We start from the raw sequence: 20,279 nt of genomic DNA, 5'->3' as shown, positions 1-20,279 counted from the left end.
TTGTGGATCTGTGTTTAGCCAACAGGAACTTTAAGCATAAGGAGCACTAAGAGATAAGCCTTCTTCTTAAAAAGTGTGTGGTGTGGGGGCTGGAGAGATGGCTCAGAGGTTAAGAGCATTGCCTGCTCTTCCAAAGGTCCTGAGTTCAATTCCCAGCAACCACATGGTGGCTCACAACCATCTGCAATGAGGTCTGCTGCCCTCTTCTGGCCTGCAGGCATACACACAGACAGAATATTGTATACATAATAAATAAATAAATATAAAAAAAGTGTGTGCTGTGTGTAGCTGGTGTTGATGCTTCCCTTGGTCTCTCTACCTCGTAGACTGAGGCTCTCTATCTTGAACACAGGACTTACTGATTCAACTAGGCCAGCTAGTCAGCTTGTTCCAGGGATGAATTTCCTGTCCCTGCTTCCCGAGCCCTGGGGTGACAGGTGTGTTATTAAGTCAACCTAGCATTTAACCGGGTGCTGAGAATCAAAGAAATCTGGTTTTCACTCTTGTGGGGCAGGCACATTATCCATTGAGCCATCTTCCCAGCCCATATTCCTTACCAAAATAAAAAAATATTTTATTTAGGTACACATGTGGTACCTATATATTTGAATACATACAGCATGCAGGCCTGGTGGTCTCTCCCAAACATGCTTCTTGCCTGAGAAGTCCAGAAGCAAAGTTAGATGCCCTGGAACTGGAGTTACCGGAGATTTTGAGCTGCCATGTATGTGACAGGATCTGACTCTAGATCTTTTGCAAGAGCAATAATTGATTTAACACCTGAGCCATCTCTCTAAGTCCCCATATATTTTTTGTATTTTTGTCCCTTTGTATATTTTTGTTGTATGATGTTTTACTCTTTTGACTTTTTGGGGGACCCAGCTTCCAAATAAATCACATACGGAAGCTTATATTACTTATGAATGCCCAGTTTTAGCTTGACTTGTTTCTTGCCATTTTTTCTTAACTCAAATTATCCCGACTACCTTTTGCCTCTGACCTTTGATCTTTCTCTATTTCTGTATAGTTTTCTTTACTTCTTTCTCCGTGGCTTGCTGTGTACCTGGGTGGCCCCTGGTGTCCTCCTCCTCTTGTTCTCCGGCTCCTTGCTCTCTCTCCCAGATTTCTCCTATTTATTTTCTCTGCCTGCCAGCTCCGCCTATCCTTGCTCCTGCCTTGCTATTAGCCATTCAGCTCTTTAGTAGGACCATTCAGTGTTTTAGACAGGCACAGTAACACAGCTTCACAGAGTTAAACAAATGCAGCATAAACAAAAGTCACACACCTGAAAATAATATTTCCCAACATTTAAAAATATATTATATTATGCTTTTACTTATTTTACATACTGACAACAGTTTTCCGTCCCTTCTCCTGTTCCCTCCCTGCACCTTGCTTTTACTCCCCTCCCTCATCCACTCCTCCTCTGTCTCCATTCAGAAAGGGGCAGGCCTCCCACTGGGAGTCAACAAGCATGGCACATCAAGTTGATGCAGGACCAAGTCCCCTCCACCCCCTCACCCCCCTGCAACTTTGAGCAAAGCAACTCAGGATGGGGAATGGGTCCCATATTCCTTCTTTTTAAAAAAAAGATTTATTTATTATGCATATAGTGTTCTGCCTGCAGGCCAGAAGAGGGCACCAGATCTCATTACAGATGGTTGGGAACCACCATATGGTTGCTGGGAATTGAACTCAGGACCTCTGGAAAACAGCTAATGCTCTTAACCTCTGAGCCGTCTCTTCAGCACCTCCCCCTTATTTTTTAGGCTACAAGTTTTTCCTGCTCTTGCTTATTAATGTCCCAGTGAAATTATTTTGATACTGTGTCACAAAAATTGTGATGGCAATTACGAATTCAAATAATAAAATTTACTTACAACGTACTGATCTAGAAATGTAAACTTCTTAATGGCACAGGCTGAAAGAAAAATGACAGCTCTTTAAATCTAGGGCAGATAGTCTTTAGGGAAGGGAAGTCTTGAAGATGCTGCAGTCAAACAGCTGTTATTTCTGCCTTGTAATTGACAAGTTGGTATTCTCAGAGTGCCCCAGGGAAATTGCAAGGCCATTTGCGCCCTTTGGAAAGCCCGGAGGCTGTTGGATTTCCACAACAGCTGTCTCAGCGAACCTTCCCCGGGCTCAACTATCCACTGGCCAGTTCCCTTTTTGTCTTCTGAAGCCCTGACACGAGAATCTGGCAGCTAGAACAAGGCTGAGAGCAACTGACACAGGAAACGGTGGTGGCTGGCCTGATGCCTGCCTGCAGTTGAATGGGGACGCACAGCCAGGTCTTAGCAAGGAAGCAGCTGTCACTCCCAACATCGGGCTCAATGTCACGAGCTTGCTCGTTTCCTTCTTCTAAAGTGGTGTAACTGCCTTAGGAAGGTAACACAAATGCTTGGACACAGTAACACTCACCCTTAACCTTGCAGTTTAGGAGGCGAGAGAAACAAGAAATAAACTCTCATTTACTGTTTCCTACATTGTATGTGACGCTGTATACGTGTGTGTGTGTGTGTGTGTGTGTGTGTGTGTGTGTGTGTGTATTGCATGCTGCTAGGGAGGTGATTTATGGTCACTGCCTGGGTTTGAACCACACTAGCTGTAAGTCACCTAACCTCTTGTGTCATGTTTTTCCCGAAATGATAACACCTTAGGATGATCACGATGATCATCCTAAGCAACTAGGACCGTTTACAGCCACGGTAGGCACTATACACATGTTTGCTTTTATCTATGTTAGTCAGTGTTAATACAGCTCCATTTATTCTTTGAAGATGGAGGGAAATGAGGCTCATGGAGATTAGGTTCATCACCGGAGATGGCAGAGCATGAAACCAAACTCTGATTTATCTGCTGTGCCCCTCCCCTTCCCCATCCCAGCACAACCAGGCATGCTCAATGCTATCAAATGTCCTCTCCTGTTTGCTAGCTCAGGGTTGAATTTATCAGCCTTTCTTTGTACTGGAGAGGCTGAAATCCTATATGACCGTCTTTAATCCTCCATTCCACCCATCTCTGGAGAAAAAAAAAGCCAATATTCAACATGCTGGGGGGAGTCTGGGGGTGCATCGAAGGGAGTAATTTCCTTCTTCTAGTCTCCCTTCCTTCCCCTGACTACCAGGGCGTAGTCATAACTAATATCCAGAGCCCTTATTTTAGTCTCAGGGATTTAAGGATGAAGACAGGCTCCTAAGACATCTCTGCCTAACAGAAACGGGAGACAGGAAATGTAACTAAAAGTTTCTAATAGCGACATTGAAAAAGTAGGAAAAAAGGTGAAATTTAAAAATACCATTTAGTTTAAATATCTTAACCCGGGATCAATGTGAAAAATCAATGCGGGAGATAGTATTACCTTTTTGAGTATTGAGTGCTTTCTACATAATGGTTTTTTTTTTTTTTTTTTTTTACACACACTGCCCCTGAACAGACATGATGAGGCAGTTAACACCCACAGCCACGCAGACCCGTACACTGCATGAGCCTACTTTATGTATTTAGGCCCATTTTATTCATGTAACTTCAAATGCCTAAAATTGTCTCCCGTTTTCATTTTCAGATACTTATGGAGAAAAGTTGGCTGAAGGAATAACGGAGTTGCCTTTTCTCCAAAATTCTCCTGTTTTCTTCCTGCAGCCGAGATTTCTTGTGTGGTCAGTGACTTGATCTGTCCGCCTGTACTGCTCACCACGCAATCAGATATGATATGAAGGGCATTAGCAGGAGGACTGAGATCGCCTTTGGGAAGTCTTTTCCCGTGTCTTGTGCCTCTGTAGGCACCATAGGGCCTCCCCTGATGACAGCAGTCAGATTAGTCAAGCAGAGGCTTGATAAGGCTCAGATTTCTTGGACCGGATGACAGGCCCAGTCTGGAGTCCCGGCTATCTTCGGGGGCCTACTCAGGATGCGCAGTCTGTCCACCACGAGCATCCCAGCATCCGCTTGCGCTCAGCAGTGGCAGATCCGCCAGGGCCTCCGCCTCCTCGAGGGCCAGGAAAAACAGCAGGAATCTCCCCGCCTGCCCCGCACCAGAGCACCCCCTCCCCCTCCCCACAGGACCCAGGGCGGAGTCGCCCACCTGTCACCAGAACGTCCCACGTGGGTCAGCTGGAGGAGGGGTTGAAGGGAGGGAGAAAAGGCAGAGGCGTGGAGGGAGGCAGACGTGAGAGGAACCGAGGAGGAGAGAGGCTGAGAGCTCCGAACAGCAGAAGAATCTAGAGGATCCCCTAGACACCTAGAGACAGGTAAGGATGGGTCATGTGAAAGAAAGGGGACAGAAACTAGGCTTGCGGGAAGAGAAGGAAAAGATGGGAGCGAGGAAGGGGTTGTGCACACGCGACGAGATAAGATGGATAGATGCGTTGCAAGTGAACGATTCTAGCCAGAAGACGACGGGCTAAGTGGGGGGGGGGGGGGGGGAGAAGGAGGAACCCAGGCGTCTGCCCCTTTAAGGTTGCCAAGGCAACCGCTCTGGCCAGAGCGAGGCGCATTGACGTCAGCAGCCGAGCTCTGATTGGCCGCGGTCGGCTCGTTTCCGGTGGAGCCGTCGCCGAGCCGCTATCGCAGAGTGGAGTGAGGCTGCGATCTGAACCCTGAGGACGCCCGGTACCCCGGCAGCCTCGCCCCGTGCAAGTCCCGCTCGCGCCGCCGCCCGCCCGTCCGCAGGTGAGTGCGGGCTCGCGGGCTGCCCCGGGAGCCAGCGGCCGCGATGCCCCGCCGCGCGTTCCTGGAGGCGCGGGAGCGAGCCAAGATGGCGCCCCGGGGAGCGCGCTGCGGGGGGACGGCCGCACCCCCTGCGCCTCCGAGGCGACCACAGGCCTCGCACTCCCGGTCGCATCTGCACACCCTTCTCCTCACGGGGCCCTAGGCCACGCGTGCCCCCCACCGTCCTGCCCCAGGCCTTCGCGTCTCCGTCTCCCCCAGCCCTGCGCGGCCTTCGGGCCTCCCTCGGCTCCCCGGCCGCCTCCGCCCCCGCGCGCCGGCGGCCTCCGCGCTCGTCCTCCCTCCCCCACTTCCTGAAGGACAACAGCTCGATTTTTAACCGGAATCCGCCACGGTTCTTCGTTCTGGTCTTGCTACTCGGCTGTAGTCTTCACCGCCACCCGGTCATTTCTGCGCCTGGTTCCCCTCCCCTTCGCGGGCTCGTCCCCCCCCTCCAGCCCTCTACTCGGTGATTTCAGGCTCGCTCCCTTTCCCTTTGTCCCCCTCTTCACTTCTCCTTTCCCGAGTTCCCCCCCCCCCCCCCCCACCGTCCACCCCAGCTTTACCAGGCCTCCTACTCGGCGTCCGAGGCCTCCGGCCTGGTGAGGGCTGAGGGGTCGTCCTTCTGCATTCAGTGCCCATGACCGTGGCCTGAGTGAAGTGAAGGGCGCTCTCCTGTCCTCCCTCTTGAAAATACGCGGCGCCTGTTAACCCCTGCAGCTCAGTCCGGGTGCGGGGACAGCCGGTGACTCGAGGGAGCCACAGTGGTTAGGCTTCTTGAGCAGAGAAAGGAAAGCTGGAACCAGATGACGACCCCCAAGGCCGTGTTAGTGTTCCTTGGCATCCTTCAGGGGCCAACCAACAGGCTCTCAAAGCGTTTTAAATATGTCTTCCAATGTAGCCCTTCTGAGAGCGAGAGTTTCATTAGAACCGAATTTTCTCCAGTCTGCCCGCACAATAGACAGTGCGGTGATGGCTTTGAAGTGTTTGTTTTGGAGGGTAGCTAAGTTGTTGGGCTTTGAAAAAATAAACACAAGTGTGGAATTAGGACATACCCGATTACAAATATTCAGGCCATAAAATTAGATTATTTGGGGTTGGACATGGTGACTGCAGTAATTTGGGGGAGTGTTTGTCTTTACCAGCGCCACCTTTTTGGTCTTTGTAATGCATAAACCATTTTCCACTCACTTGAGCCATCTTTACCGACCAGAGTCCAGATCAGAGAACGATTTCTCTGATCAATTAAATATACATGTACTGGCATTCTCGAAATAAGACTAGTTGCTTTGAAACATAAAAGATCTGTGTTCTACACGTTCCTGGTGGCCTTCGGTATTTGAAATGGAGAAAATTCCACTGGAGTAGATTCTACCTTGCATATGGTTGTCGGACCTGGAAGCAGGGCAAGAACAAATGCTATCTTACAGTGAAAATCTTTCCTTTAGAGTTATTCTGAAATAACAGCGGGCCTGTCTCCGTGGTTTCTAATTTGTGCGCTTGTCCTGGGCCGCGAACTTTCTCCTAGTCTGTTAATTGTTTGTTATTGACTTTATCTTGAAAGTTGTCAAAACAAAATGATAACAAAATAGCACTTTGAAGTAGTTCTTTATCCTGCAGTTTCTTTCAAGTTCATAGGTTTACTTGACTGGTCTGTGAGCATTTAATCTGAAAAGCGGTTTGCAGAGCGGAGAGGGAGTCAATCATCTTTTAATCTCAGGTGCTTAGTAATTAAGAGGAAAACTGAATGACTGCAAAAAGTACCAAGCTTTTAATTCTGTGACAGTTTGGCTGCCTTTGTGTTTCTGTTTCACATTAATGTAGTTTGGAATGCAGGCAGTTTTATCTATTGGACCCTCCCACAAGCTTCAAACCAGGGTATTTTAGCATATTCCTGTCCAGATGAAGGAAATCTTAGTTTGCTTGATAGTTTATTTTCTTGTAGTACAACCTTTTCAACTCTTTCCACTGGTAATTGTATTACCGTCTAGGGCTGGAGTTTAGTGAAAGATAACGGAGTGAAAGACTGCTGAGAAAAGACACCCGAAGCTGCTTTTGTGTTTCAGAAAATTTGATTCTGCTAATATTCGGCTGATCAGCTCTTTTGCCCTGGTGGTTTGCTATGTGACATTAGCTGTGCTCGAGGGATGGGAGGTGTGCACAGGGGACTGTCAGATGTTCTTCATTGTGCTCTGTGCTTTCACTTAGAGCCGACCTGTGTGCCCTTGTAATTCTCTGTCCTGTTTACCGTTTACACATTTCCCACGTCATCATCATGATGTCTTTGCAAGACTATTACTGAATGAAATTCCCTTAAGGCCTGAGTGCTCAGCACTGCCTTGCTTGCTCAGCAGGGCATACTGGCTCATGCTTCCTCCCAGGAGCTAAGGGTCTTCTCTGACTGTGCTTACTGAGCTCAGATTGAACAGTAGGAACTAAATGAAATGCTTATTTTGAAGAATTCAAATTCTGTACATATTTTATATCCCAGTCCCCACCTCCTCTTAAACTCTATTGAGTAGGGAAAAGACTGATATGAATCTGTTGTCTTAGTGAATTTAATAAGTCACAGGCCAAATTCGCGTCTGTACTTTCTAGCTTACCCAGCACACCCGTGCTTTTTCTCCTAGAGAACCATGGCGTCTGGCAGTACTACCGCCAGTGAGGAGGAGCGGAGTCTCCGGGAATGTGAGATCTATGTCCAGAAGCACAACATCCAGGCCCTGCTAAAGGATTCGATTGTGCAGTTGTGCACAGTGCGACCCGAGAGACCCATGGCATTCCTTCGGGAATACTTTGAGAGGCTGGAGAAGGTAAAAATAAATGAGGGGAGACATGCGATGACCATGGCAGTTGTTGTTAGGGTTAATGCTTCTGGGTGTTACTGATTGTGCCTTTTGGGAGAAGAGGAATTCTGACCAAATAAAAAGTCTAACAGACATTCTAATTAGCAGTGAAGGATTTCTTACTAATTTTAATCAGAATCTATCACAAATTGAATCAGTATTGTTTGGCTCTAAAGGGTTTCCAAACGGTTGGTTTTGACTATTTTATTTATTTGTTTATTTATTTATTTATTTATTTTTTTGGTTTTTCGAGACAGAGTTTCTCTGTGACTTTGGAGCCTGTCCTGGAACTAGCTCTTGTAGGCCAGGCTGGCCTCAAACTCACAGAGATCCGTCTCACTCTTTAATCCCGAGTGCTGGGATTAAAGGCGTGCGCCACCACCGCCCGGCGGTTTTGACTATTTTAAATAATATTTAAAATTGACTTTACCAGGTAGAGTCAATCAAATGTGGTATGACAGGTGTATGAATTGAGAAATAGTTAAAAGCAGTTAGTGCTCTTCAAGAAAGAGGCGAGCTTTTCGTTTCTCCACCCTTAAAACTACAGTCACACATCTACATCTAGCTTGGGGTGGTGTGATCAAAATAAATTCTGAACTCCTTTTTATTGTAGGATAGAGGAATCAGCTGTATGGTGGGAAGGTAGAGATTGGTAACTGTCAGTTTTACCATACTTATAATTTTGGTTAGGACTTGTTTCCCAGAAAGTATGCAATTTGATTTTTTTATTCTATATTGTTGCATCTGTATTTTGTGTGTGTCATTGTGACCCACAGACACACAGGTTGTACATTTTTTTCTTTAAAAAAAGATTTACTTTTATGTGTATGAATATTTTGCCTAAACGAATGAATGTATGTGCGTTACGTGCTTGCCTGGTGCCTACCACGGTCAGAAGAGGGTGTCAGATCCCTTGCAGCTAGAACTGTGAATGGCTCTGAGCCAGCATGTGGGTTCTGGGAATTGAACCTGAGTCCTCTGCAGAGAGCAGCTCCTAACTACCGAGCCTTCTCTTCAGCTTCCAGGAAGTGCATTCCTAAGCAGAATTGCAATTTTGCATCTTGGATCTTCTACGCCCTTTCCTCAAGAGATGATGTGTATAAAAGTTTGGTTCCCCCAGTGTGATCAGTAGTTGGTTTGATTTGCTTCTGTAAATCGTTGGGGGTGAATATGCCACTTTGCTATGCATATTCAAGTTTTGAAGAGGTCCAGTATATTGGGACTCATTTCTCTGATAGCATATTTAATATCTGACTATATAGTAGAAATATCTGCAATATTCACATTGATTTGGGCAGTTTCTTACTGTTGAAGTTTCTGCATAAAAGAATATGCATCTGAAGAAGTATTTGAGTAGCCAGTAAGCTGGTATTTTACACTATTTCCTTGGAAACATTTAAAATGCTATTGTTCAGAATGATTAGACTGAGGGGAAGAAAGGAAAACTGCTAAGAAGTCCCTCTGAATACAGTCTTGCCACCTTGGGTTTGTAGTAGAAATACTGGCTTTCTCTTACTTAAGCAATCACTAAATAATAGACATACTTGCCAGGAGTGTGCTCTATTTTGAAATCAAGTGTGTTCCTGGAGATCTGGTTCTGAAATGGGTCACGGTAAGGCGATCCCTCTTCTTTGGACATCAGTAGAATCAAATGAGAGGATTAAATCGGTGAGACATTAAGTGCCTATCTTTTTATAGGAAGTGATGAGTGCGTGACACTAATTTCAAAGTCTGAATTTATTTACCACAGGAGTGTTTAAGGACCAACCAAGGTGGAAAGCCACAATGGTTATTGTAGTTTTTCCTTGGATGGGATTTTAGAATTAATGTGCATGGACCTTCCTCCCTCAGTAAGTTACATTATAAAACACCTTTCTTCTATGTTGAGGTTCTTTGTCGACTTGCCAGAGTTGAATATGTATGTAATATTCCACTTTGTTTTTTAATTAACTAGATTTTTGACCTTTTAACAAAGTTGTTATTTCATATATCATGTGTTAATTTTTATGTCTTGAAAATGAACTCACATTCTTATCTCCTTCTCTATTAACTAGGGGTTATGTTTCCGGAACCTGCAATGGCTTCAGGAAAAATACACACAAAGAATAGAGTTAGTCAATGGAGACAGCTGCGTTTTAGTTCAGACCATTGTGCCCGGAACCTGAGTCCTCTTATGTCTGTATTTACTAGAACTTTGTCTTTCTGCTGGATAAGAGGCATTGGTTGTATCTACTACTGTTGAATGTCTCGTTTACTAAATACTGTGTGAAGTGCCACACACAGACACGCACATACACACACGAGAGACACAGAGTCTCTTTCCTATTAGTGTAGATGTGTAAACTGGTATTGATACCATTTTGCTGAGGCAGCAGTTAAATCTAAGGAGAATTAAATCATAGCTGTGATCCTAGGAGTTAGGTATTGCAGCCACAACATGTAACCCTGGAATTTCAGTGTATTTGTTGGTTATGTGCCTATCTTGTCTTTACTTTGTGTATCTCGTTCTCTGTCTGAGTGGAAAGAACAGCCATTATCTAGCTAGGGCTTGTTGATCTCAAGGCAGAGAAAGGATAGAAATCGAAGGCCTCTAGAGGCAGACCACAATAGTGTGCTGGTGTGACATGTCCACTCACAGACTGTGGCCAAGCCTCAAGTCCTGGGGTGGGAAGCTTGACAACAAAGAAAGAAGAGAAGGGCAGGGGAAACAGATACTTAGGAAAACGCATTCAAAGAGTTGTGGAAACAAATTTGAACCTAAGAGTTGAGAGTTTTAAACTCAGTTTAGTGCAGAGTGTATGCAGAAGAGTTAGGAAAATTACTAACCAGTAAATAGATTCAGAGCAGAGAGAGACTCACAGCTGACTGACACTAGCAGAGTGAGGCTGTAAAAATGTGTCATTGTACATACTAGAAATTGATGATCTCAGTAATGTCTGAGTCATCGAGATTATGTTATATTCAGATTGCTGTTTTATAGACTCACTGGAATCCACAAGACTTAAAGTCAGAATGTGTTTGTTATTTTAGAATTATCTTTAAAATTTGGTTAACTAGAATACAGTCCCGAATGATACCTCATTTGTGAGGCATGTATGTGTAGTATATAACGTTTGTGTATGTAGTGTATGTTAGTGGGTGCACGTGTGTGTATGCATGCATGTAGGGGCCAGAGATTGATGTCAAGTACTCCCTGTCTTTCGAAGCAGGAGCTCTCACTGAATTTGGAGTTCACTGATTGGCTAGCTGGCTAGACTGTCTGATCCAAATGCTAAAGGGATCTGCTTGTCAGCTAAGATGTGTGTACACATACTTAAGTCTTGGGGATCTGAACACGGGTTCTTATGCTGGCATGTCAGGCTTTTTACCACCTCAGCTATCTCCCTAGCCCCTAATTTGTGAATTTTTAAATGAAGTTTTCTGAAATGACATTGACTAGTTTGAGGGTAGAATCTTTTTTCATTGCTTTTATAACTTCGAACTTAGGTGAGTTTTGTAGTTCTGTGCTAATGTGGAATAGGAAGGTCTTGTTAGTTACTAGGATTACCTGAATGAAATGAGAGTCATTTTCTAAAGTGTGCAAAGTTTTAAATAAGTCACAAACCAGAATTGTGCCAGTATAGAAGGGTTCACAATGACAGGTCTTCCCTGTCCATTATTGCCTCTGTGTGTAGCCAGTGTTCTGGAGGTAATCTCTGGCTGTTTACAGATGCATTCATTTCTGAAAGAGTGGTTTACTTTTTCTTTGTGTATGTGTGCTTGTATGTGTCATGTAGGTAAGTGTGTGGAGGACAGAAGACAGCCTTTGGGTCCATTCCTTAGTAGCCATCCACCTTGTATTTTTGAGATAGGTCTTGCCTTGGCCTGGATCTTCAGTGAGCTGGTACCGTCTCCTCCCCAGTGCTGGGGTTACACGTTTGTGCCATGTCTCTTTTTCAAGGAGCTTTGGAGGGTGTAACTCATGCTTGCTCAGGCACCTGACTGCCTGAGCTAACTCACCGGCTAACACAAGGGTGACACCCAGTTGTATGAGCACAGTGTAACCATTGCCACTGATCTTCATTTTGTTTTTTTTCCAATGTTTTATTTTGAAAAACAAAAACCAAAAACTAATCAGAAGAAATGTTTTTGTATAGATGTCATTTCACAATAAGCTTGCTTAAGACTTCCAGAAACAGAATTACTAGAATACTAAGTTAAGAAGTAAATGTACTTACAGTAAAATACACTCATGGATATATTTTTGTTTTTCATTGTGTTTTTTTCTGGTTTGATAATTCTTCACTAGAGCCCAGGCTCTGCTAGTACCTCGGTAGTCACAGTTCTTGGCCTTCTTTTGAGATGTATGGAGTCCTTGAATTGATCTGTTTGCCAGATGCAGGGTAGGAATGTAGGAGACAAGAAATGACTATCTTAAGGTGTGGTGGTCTTCTTTTTTGTGTATGTCACTTTTATTCTAAATAATTTGCTTACTGCTAAGTTGATTTGAATTTGAAAGATGTTTTGAAGAGTCAAAGAATGGATGAAATGAGTGAAGAAATAGAAGATAACATTCTTATTTTATTCCCTTCAGGCCCAACAACTTTTTTAGTAAGAGGCCGAGTAGATAAGAAGTCCTTGTCACTTTTCCTGTGACTTGGCTCAAGAAGCACCAATGGCGTTGCCACTAATAAAGTGTGCCGTGGCACCCCGAGTAACCGCGCTGGAGTGATTTTTCTCGGATTTTACTTTGTTGTGTGCCTCACCCCACCCCCCATTTGGAACTGACTTGTTTGTTCTTTTGTTGGTATTGGAGTAGGTTTGAAGTGAGCTGGGCTGTCACTGGGATTTGAGAGTATCAGCTTTCAGATTCTGAAAAACAACTTTCTTTCAGGAGGAGGCAAAACAGATTCAGTGTCTACAGAAGAGTGGCACGCGCACCGACTCCAGGGAGGATGAAATCTCTCCTCCTCCTCCCAACCCAGTGGTGAAGGGCCGTCGGCGCCGTGGTGCTATCAGTGCTGAGGTTTACACAGAGGAAGATGCTGCATCCTATGTTAGAAAGGTAGTTTTGATGTCTACATGCTGGAAGCTGTTTCTGAGGCCCACCTTGTTGTCAGCTCTGTTCCTTGATGAGTACATATTCTATTTCAAAGAAAAACAAAGACACAGTTATTAGCACTTGGGAACAGACGTAATAGCTCCTCAAGAGAAAGTGGTGATTATAAACCAGTGAGTAATTGCGTTTAGGCATTGCCGATTCCCATGCTTGCAGCAGAAGCGGGCAATACTCCTTTTTCTCTTAGTTCATGCTGTCAGCCTGGTTAGGGAAAGGGTATGACACCGTGTAATTCATGTTTTGGCTTTTAACCTTTATCCTACAGGTTGCATTCATCCTGTTCCGCTCTTCCTCATAGCTTGCCAACATTTGAGTTAGGTTTTATGAAACCAACAATACTGTATGATCACAGTTCACAAAATGATTGTTGTAAAATACTTAGTTTTGCCTCAGAATAATGATATTGGTCTAGGTATTTTTGGTTTAACTTGGAATTTTGTTAACTTGGAATCAAGTACTGACTTTAAATATAAGCCTGGCTCTAGGCAAGGGGATTAATCAGTATTTATTGAGTACTTTGTGAATCATACAGGTGTGTTGTAGTGAAAATATTTAACTCAAAATAGCCTGGTTTAGATACCATTATGTGGCAATATGCACACATGAAATATGCACACATGAAATGTCTTTGCTTTCTAGGTTGTCATTTGGCCTTTAATATTTTTCTAGGTTATACCAAAAGACTATAAGACAATGGCTGCTTTAGCCAAAGCCATTGAAAAGAACGTGCTGTTTTCACACCTCGATGATAATGAGAGAAGGTAGGTACAGGTACTGGTTACACTTTTCCTAGTGGGGTGGTGGTACCAAACTTTTGTCATTGTTGCAAGTTATAGGCCCAGCTGACAAAACTGAGACTCCGAGAGCTGTAATGCTAAGGTTGTTTGACATCTGTAGATGAGACCTGCGAGTCTAACCCAGGCCTCTTCTGTCCTGCAGTGACATTTTTGATGCCATGTTTCCAGTCTCCTTTATTGCTGGAGAGACGGTTATTCAGCAAGGTAAGGGCTGCTGTGCATTGTGATTATAGGAAAGGAGGTGAGATGAGGCATGCTCTTTTTGTTTTATTGGAGTCTGTTTACCTCAGTGACTTTGCATTTTCTTCTTTATTAAACAATTCTCTAAGTTAAAAGTAATGCTCTCTCTATGGGATTAGTATTTGTGATGACTTCACTATTAAAGGAACGCCTGTCTTGTCACTGTATTTGTATAGAATTTCAGAACAGTGAGTCACGTGTTCTTTTTATTGGTTTTAAGATTAAATAATTAAGCAAAACCACCCACAGTCTGCCTCATATAGCCCATCTGTTATATGGTTCTGTGCCTCCTACAGAATCTTAACCATTTTTGCCTATGTAGACTAACATGAATCTTACCTGTTGAATATTTTCTTGTTTTCTTATTCTTAACATTTTCATGAATCTTCATAAGCCAGATCTTTCCCCATTTTGTGGCAGCCTAGCCTTCTGTTACTGTTGAGTTGTTTGTTGGGTTTGTACATTCTATAACAGTTAACTTTTATGTGTAAGTGGCTTGTTTTTAAAATGACGTTTTATTGATTTATTTTGTCTATATGTATGTACACATGTGCATGTGTGTGCTACAGCATTGGTTTGTGGAGCTCAGAAGACACCTTAAAGGAATTGGTTTCTTCTTCCTGCATGTGGGTCCCAGGCATCAAACTCAGCTTGTCATAATGTGGCAGTAGGTGCCTTTAAACACAGAACTGTCTCATGGCTCCCATAAGTGGCTTTATTAAAAGTACAGTTTTAAAAAATACTGGGAGATGACCAGAAGGAGTGATCAATTTCATGTCGGTCTTTTGAAAAAACCTTGCTTGTTTTCCCTTAAGTTCAGTCACTTAGCATTCACCCACATGTTTACTGTTTTGTTAATGATCTGACTTTTTACTCTCTTCCAGGTGATGAAGGGGATAACTTCTATGTGATTGATCAAGGAGAAATGGATGTAAGATTTAATAATAGCAAAATATGTTGATAATTTTGATTTTTAACTTTTAATTTTTAAGTAATAAGCATAATGTTTGCAAGGGTAGATGATTATGGCTTTGATAAGTCAATACCCTCAACGCTTGTCAAGTATTTTTATGACACAAGCTTTTTATAGATGGCTTGCTTGTCCATACATACCATTCACTACTTTCACTGGGGTAGCAGTTGAAGTGCATGTATCTTATGGTGTAAAGAGATCAGGGCTACACTATGGGATAGTACAGCTTTTAAATTTTTTTTTTTGTGCCAGTGAAATGAGGATAAAAATACCTCAGTCTTGTAGATTATTAGGAAATTCAGTGACCTAATACACATAAAGCCCCAGCACAGCTTTCTGTAAATGTATGTCATTTGATACTAATGGTGTCTGAACATTCTCCTTGGCATCTGCTAGGGTACCTGTATCAGATCATTTAACTTGTGAACTGTTAGTGGTTTTGCTCTGCTCTGTTCCGCAGATGTATATGTAGTTTGTATGCTCTTGTTTAAAACAGGTTCAGAATTCTTCCTTCTGAAAAAGTCTGAGAACTAACATTTGTATATGTAGATAGAAACACTTTTTTGCTGTCGTTTTTATTTTAGGTCTATGTCAATAATGAATGGGCAACCAGTGTTGGGGAAGGAGGGAGCTTTGGAGAACTGGCTTTGATTTATGGAACACCTAGAGCAGCCACTGTCAAAGCAAAGACAAATGTGAAACTGTGGGGCATTGACCGAGACAGCTATCGCAGAATCCTCATGGTAAGAGGCTATGAGTTTTTAGAATGTGATTTAGAATTCTGATCCTTTTTATCATCAAGTTATTAAAATAATGCTTTCCTTACCTTTAATGGTTGAATAGTTTTCTGTTTAGGTTAATATATCACTTGAGACAGGGTTAGTAAAACAAAAGTTAGGTCAGGAGTAACCAGAGAAACTTGTGTGTGTAGCGATCAGCTCCTCTTAGCAATCTGCTAGTGGGTGAACTTTACTTAAAATTACCCCCCTTAGGTTGCCCACTGGATTGGTTTTAAGTGCATGTGGTCATTTAAAGTCATTCAGAAAGTCATCTTTTCTCAGCTGAAACGGGGTTATCAGTAGTAAACGTATGCTGCCTTCTTAGAGGAACTGTCAGAGCAGTAAGGCATGGAGGCACTCTGCTCACAGTGAGACTTCTTGAGAAATGTGTGATAATCTTCCAGAGGAACTTTAGATGTTTAATTCCCAGTGAACGATCCTGATTTTTTTTTAAGTTCCTGATGCTCATATGGCTGTTTGAAGATACAGTCTGGGGGTTTCATAGACCAGGCAGCTCACAAACACCTGTAACTCTAGCTCCAGGGGATCTGATACCCTCTTCTCGACTGCATGGGCACTGCAGTGTGTGCACAAACCCATACTCAGACATACACATAATTTTAAAAAATATGCCATCTTTTGTGTTTTGAAATCTTTGTGTATTTCTTTTTGTTTAAAATGTTTTTCCTTATTCGTTGACAATTTCGTAGTCCTGTACCTGAGAGAGAGGGAGTCTTGTCCCTCTCCCACTTCTGCATATATTTTCCACTGAGTCTCGTTAGTGCTGCTGGAATTCACGGTGGTGCATGGGCAGCTTTGCAGCAGCCACACCCCTGCAGAAACCTGACTCTCCCTCCCCTGGCTCCTGTTTTCATTAGCTCCTTAGCTGCAGGCTTTTTTCCCTCCTGGTTTTCTATTCTGTGTGCATTAAAACCCATGAACGAATGTTCAAGTCCCTTATCTAAAATGACAACACTATTTGCACATAATCGTGTGCATAGTCTGTATATGCTAAACCATCACAAGCTTAGCTGAGATGTTTAAAACACAGTAAACATTGTTTAATATATTATCAATACACTCTGTAGGAAACAGGAAGAAAGCCTGCCTGTTGAGCAAGTTTGTCACCCCTCCCCCCGTAAAAATTTCTGTCTGCAGTTGACTGCAGATGTGGAACCTGTGGCTATGGCAGGCAGGTGGTGTGTGTCCTATGCACATGTGTACATTGTGTACATACTTACACAGGTATATGTAATAGTACTGGGGTCATTTATCTTGTGTGCAAAGTTTGTCTTAAGCACATACAGAATTCTTGTTTTCTTCCAAGTATACCCAGTAAACTTTGTCTTAGATGAGATCTTCCGTTAGGACTGTCTTTCCCACTGTAGGTGGCAGTAGTCTGCTCCCTGCCTGCAGCCTGTGGGGAAGGAGATAGTCAGCTACACTGTTGTCGTGCATTGGCTGCTTAGTTGGCTTTTTGGAGAGCTGCTTGGCATTTCACCTTGGTAGAAGTGTGCTCTCCCTTGGGCTGCACACCTGCTGCTGCTTTAGATCCTAACAGCTCGCAGAGCTGCACAGGCGCTCCCACTTCAGAACAGAAGTAGCAAGCTTTGTGTTTATTTTTTGTTTGTGCAAAATGAAATTTAGATTATTTTGCAGTTTTATGTGAGAATTACATCTCTTTTGGACATGCCTTTTTTTTTTTTAAACAGGGAAGCACTCTGAGAAAGAGGAAGATGTATGAAGAATTCCTTAGTAAAGTGTCTATTTTAGGTGAGTTTGGAAAATTATATGAAGAATTGATAAATTGGAGAATTTATGATACTTGGCACAGCTTTTTACTGACATAAGTCTTCAAGCTCATTCATATGTGTTTTCATACATGTTTTTGTTTGCTTTTGCTAAACATGAACATATGTAATTTTGTCAGTGCTGAAAATTTGTCTAAGTTAATTTTAACGTGTATTCATTTAATTTGCTGATAGATGCCAAACCCTGTAATTAGACCTGGGAAAAGCTTTCTGGTGGTATAGATGCTGCTCGTTCCTTTTTACAGGAGCAGGAAGCTCTCAGTGTCCTTTGTGCTCTGGACATTTACAGTTATTCCTGCTTCAGCTTCTGTCCTGCTCCCAAGAATGGGTTTTGTCTGGGAAAAGTTAGATATCTTTGTTGGTCTCTTTTGAAAAGATTCAGACGCGTTGAAATTTGAAAATGAGCAGATTAATTGGACATACTTCTTGAGATTTCCTTACATAGACTGGGAGATGTTAAAACCTGTCCTGTGTAGGGTGTGGGTGGTCATTTTCCCAGATGACAATCTGATGTTGTTTTGTTACAGTAATTTATTTGACTTTCTTGCCTTATTTGTCCTTTATTTTAGTGTTTTGAACATTAGTTGGGTCTTTGGGAACAAAAGTTACTTTCTCGCTCCTTGTTGCTCACAAGGTAAACTGAGTTGAGGGGTTAAATGGATAAGTTACTTCTTTGAACCTTTGGAGTGGTGTGTGGGGAAGGTATTACTTTGGTTACTTACTTGCAGATTTGCTGTACTTGATGCTAATGTTCAGAATTGTATTTTCTTAGCCATTTGCCATGGGATGCCATTCATATAAGCTAAGTAGAGTTAAAGGAAGACTCTGAGGTTACTGTAGTTAGAGGAAGTAGTCCTGCTGAGACAGAAGTGACTGAAGACAGGTGCTGTTGCCAGGCACCTAGAACGTCCTATTGGGACGTTGAATGGGGATGCTAGTTTTTTGTATCTCTTTAGAGTTTGATTTTGCTTAAATTTTATTATTTTTTAAGAATTCCAAATACATAGAGAAAATCTGGATTCTTGTCTTTCAGAGTCTCTGGACAAGTGGGAGCGTCTCACAGTGGCTGATGCATTGGAGCCTGTTCAGTTTGAAGATGGACAGAAGATCGTGGTGCAGGGAGAACCAGGGGATGAGTTCTTCATTATTTTAGAGGTAGAGAGCTTTCATTTGACTCCTGATAGTATTGTTCACCTAGAGGAGTACAGCTGATCTGATCTATAGTTTAGTTTTAGGGCTACCTGACAGTTTCATTTTATAATTATCATTTACTTCGGAATATAACTTTGTGTTTAGGCTGCTACAGTTTTAAAAGAATAGAGTCAGAATTCTGGAAGGGCTTTAGACACAATAAGTGATATTATTCCTTACCATGCTAAAAACCCCCTCAACCATAGTATAATTCTGAACCATTGTTGTTTAAAACACAAGTGCGTAGGCTATACTCCTTGCTAAGCAGGTTCAAATAGCATCTCTAGAGACAGAACTCTTGTCACACTGCAAGTGCAGCCATAGAAGCATGAATCTTGAGTGTGATAGTCTTATATTTTATTTTCGAAAGACACAGCAAGCTTGGGCTTGGACCTTTACATAAAATTTACTAATCTGACTCCTTTTTAAGTGCTTAAGCTTGATAAGAACCTTGATAGCGGGATGCTGGTTAATCGGAAATCACAGGGTTGGAAGTGTGGGAGATGGGAGGGTGATGTGATGACCCCTCTTTGATCTTTGACCATCAGTCCACAGACAAGTTGAAATAACTGCTGAGTTCTCCCTGCCCGTTGCAGAGTAGCTGAGATTGCACAGGTTCTTTCCATTTCCCTCAGTTAGGAAGCATCTGTTTAGCTTCGTGCTGATGTTATTACAGGGCACAGCGGCTGTGCTGCAGCGTCGGTCAGAAAACGAAGAGTTTGTTGAAGTGGGACGACTGGGGCCTTCTGATTATTTCGGTATGTTAAACTTATTGACAACAAACACATGAATTAAGTATCTCTTAGTTTTCCATAATTGGTTTGTAAATTTCTTTTTTACTTACTTATTTTTGAAGCAGAATCTTTCCTGGAACTCTCCCTGTGTCCAGGTTGCCCCCAAAACTCAGAGATCCACCTGCCTCTATTTTAAGAGTGATGGGATTAAATGTATACACCTCCATGCCCTGCCTTTGTTTTTGAGATAGGGCCTCAGATAACAGTGCAGGCTGCCCCTCTTTAGATCTACTGCCTTAGCCTCCTAAGTGTTGGGATGATAGTCATGATGCCTGCTGGATTTCTTAACCTATACTCTTTTTGTTCTCCGAGAGATACTGTAAGATTTAACTTCACTAAGTTAATAATGGACATGGGGACACATAAACTCACACCTGTGTCTTATGTAGCCTAGATGCCTGGAATTCACTGTACAGTGAGGCTGGCTTCCAACTACTAGTTGTCTTCCCATCTGCCTCCGTCTCTTGAGTGTTGGGGCATGAACTGTAGGCATGACTGACTGACTATAGGAACTTTATTACCTGGTAGTTGGCAGTATTTTTAACAAGCAGTTCTTGTGTGGCCTCTTAAGTTAGCAGAAAAGTAAATTTTTGTTCTCATTCTCAGAAGTGGACCCTTTAAGGAAATGGCTTCCTTAGCTGTTGGTTTGGTCGTAGCCATGGCTCTTCTCTTTTCCAGGTGAAATTGCCCTGCTGATGAATCGTCCCCGGGCTGCCACGGTGGTTGCACGTGGCCCTTTGAAGTGTGTGAAGCTGGACCGGCCTCGGTTTGAGCGTGTCCTTGGCCCATGCTCAGATATCCTCAAGCGAAACATCCAGCAGTACAACAGCTTTGTGTCGCTGTCGGTCTGAGATCTGCCTCTGTGCCTCTCTTCCCCCGTCCATGCTTCACTCCTGCAGACTGCTTTCTCTCTCTCCGCAGCGCCAAATGGCCACTGGCTTCACAGCTTCTGTCTCTTTATACTACAAGTTGCTTTATTGCACCATTTTTTCATTTGGAGCATTAACTGAATGCTCATTCACAAATAAATAGAGTTCTATGGA

At 43.1% G+C, this 20,279-nt stretch overlaps 1 protein-coding gene across 3 annotated transcripts; it reads left to right on the top strand.

The window, feature by feature from the left end:
* The first annotated feature begins 4,128 nt into the window (after positions 1–4,128).
* Positions 4,129–20,279, top strand: Prkar1a (protein kinase cAMP-dependent type I regulatory subunit alpha). 3 transcript variants are annotated; one of them, XM_038326094.2, is made up of 11 exons: positions 4,129–4,250; positions 7,338–7,520; positions 12,427–12,597; positions 13,321–13,412; positions 13,591–13,652; positions 14,573–14,619; positions 15,246–15,404; positions 17,153–17,213; positions 18,285–18,406; positions 19,119–19,200; positions 19,915–20,279. In XM_038326094.2, the coding sequence occupies exons 2-11, from the start codon at positions 7,344–7,346 to the stop codon at positions 20,085–20,087; spliced, it is 1,146 nt and encodes a 381-aa protein (XP_038182022.1). In that variant the 5' UTR covers positions 4,129–4,250; positions 7,338–7,343; the 3' UTR covers positions 20,088–20,279. The 3 variants fall into 3 exon arrangements, with proteins under 3 accessions (XP_038182022.1, XP_038182021.1, XP_038182023.1); XM_038326093.2 differs by lacking the exon at positions 4,129–4,250 and adding an exon at positions 4,535–4,671; XM_038326095.2 differs by lacking the exon at positions 4,129–4,250 and adding an exon at positions 5,036–5,176.

The sequence above is a fragment of the Arvicola amphibius genome, chromosome 4 (genome assembly GCF_903992535.2).
Source record: "Arvicola amphibius chromosome 4, mArvAmp1.2, whole genome shotgun sequence".
Taxonomy (NCBI): Eukaryota; Metazoa; Chordata; class Mammalia; order Rodentia; family Cricetidae; genus Arvicola; species Arvicola amphibius.
Note: the sequence above shows the minus strand (reverse complement) of the source record. Positions and strands in the feature narration are given on the sequence as shown.

Coding starts and splice junctions, on each gene's coding strand:
- Prkar1a (XM_038326094.2), top strand. CDS start 7,344: ATGGCGTCTGGCAGTACTACCGCCAGTGAGGAGGAGCGGAGTCTCCGG. Junction 13,413..13,590: donor CTCGATGATAATGAGAGAAG/GTAGGTACAGGT, acceptor TCTGTCCTGCAG/TGACATTTTTGATGCCATGT. Junction 18,407..19,118: donor AGTTCTTCATTATTTTAGAG/GTAGAGAGCTTT, acceptor ATGTTATTACAG/GGCACAGCGGCTGTGCTGCA.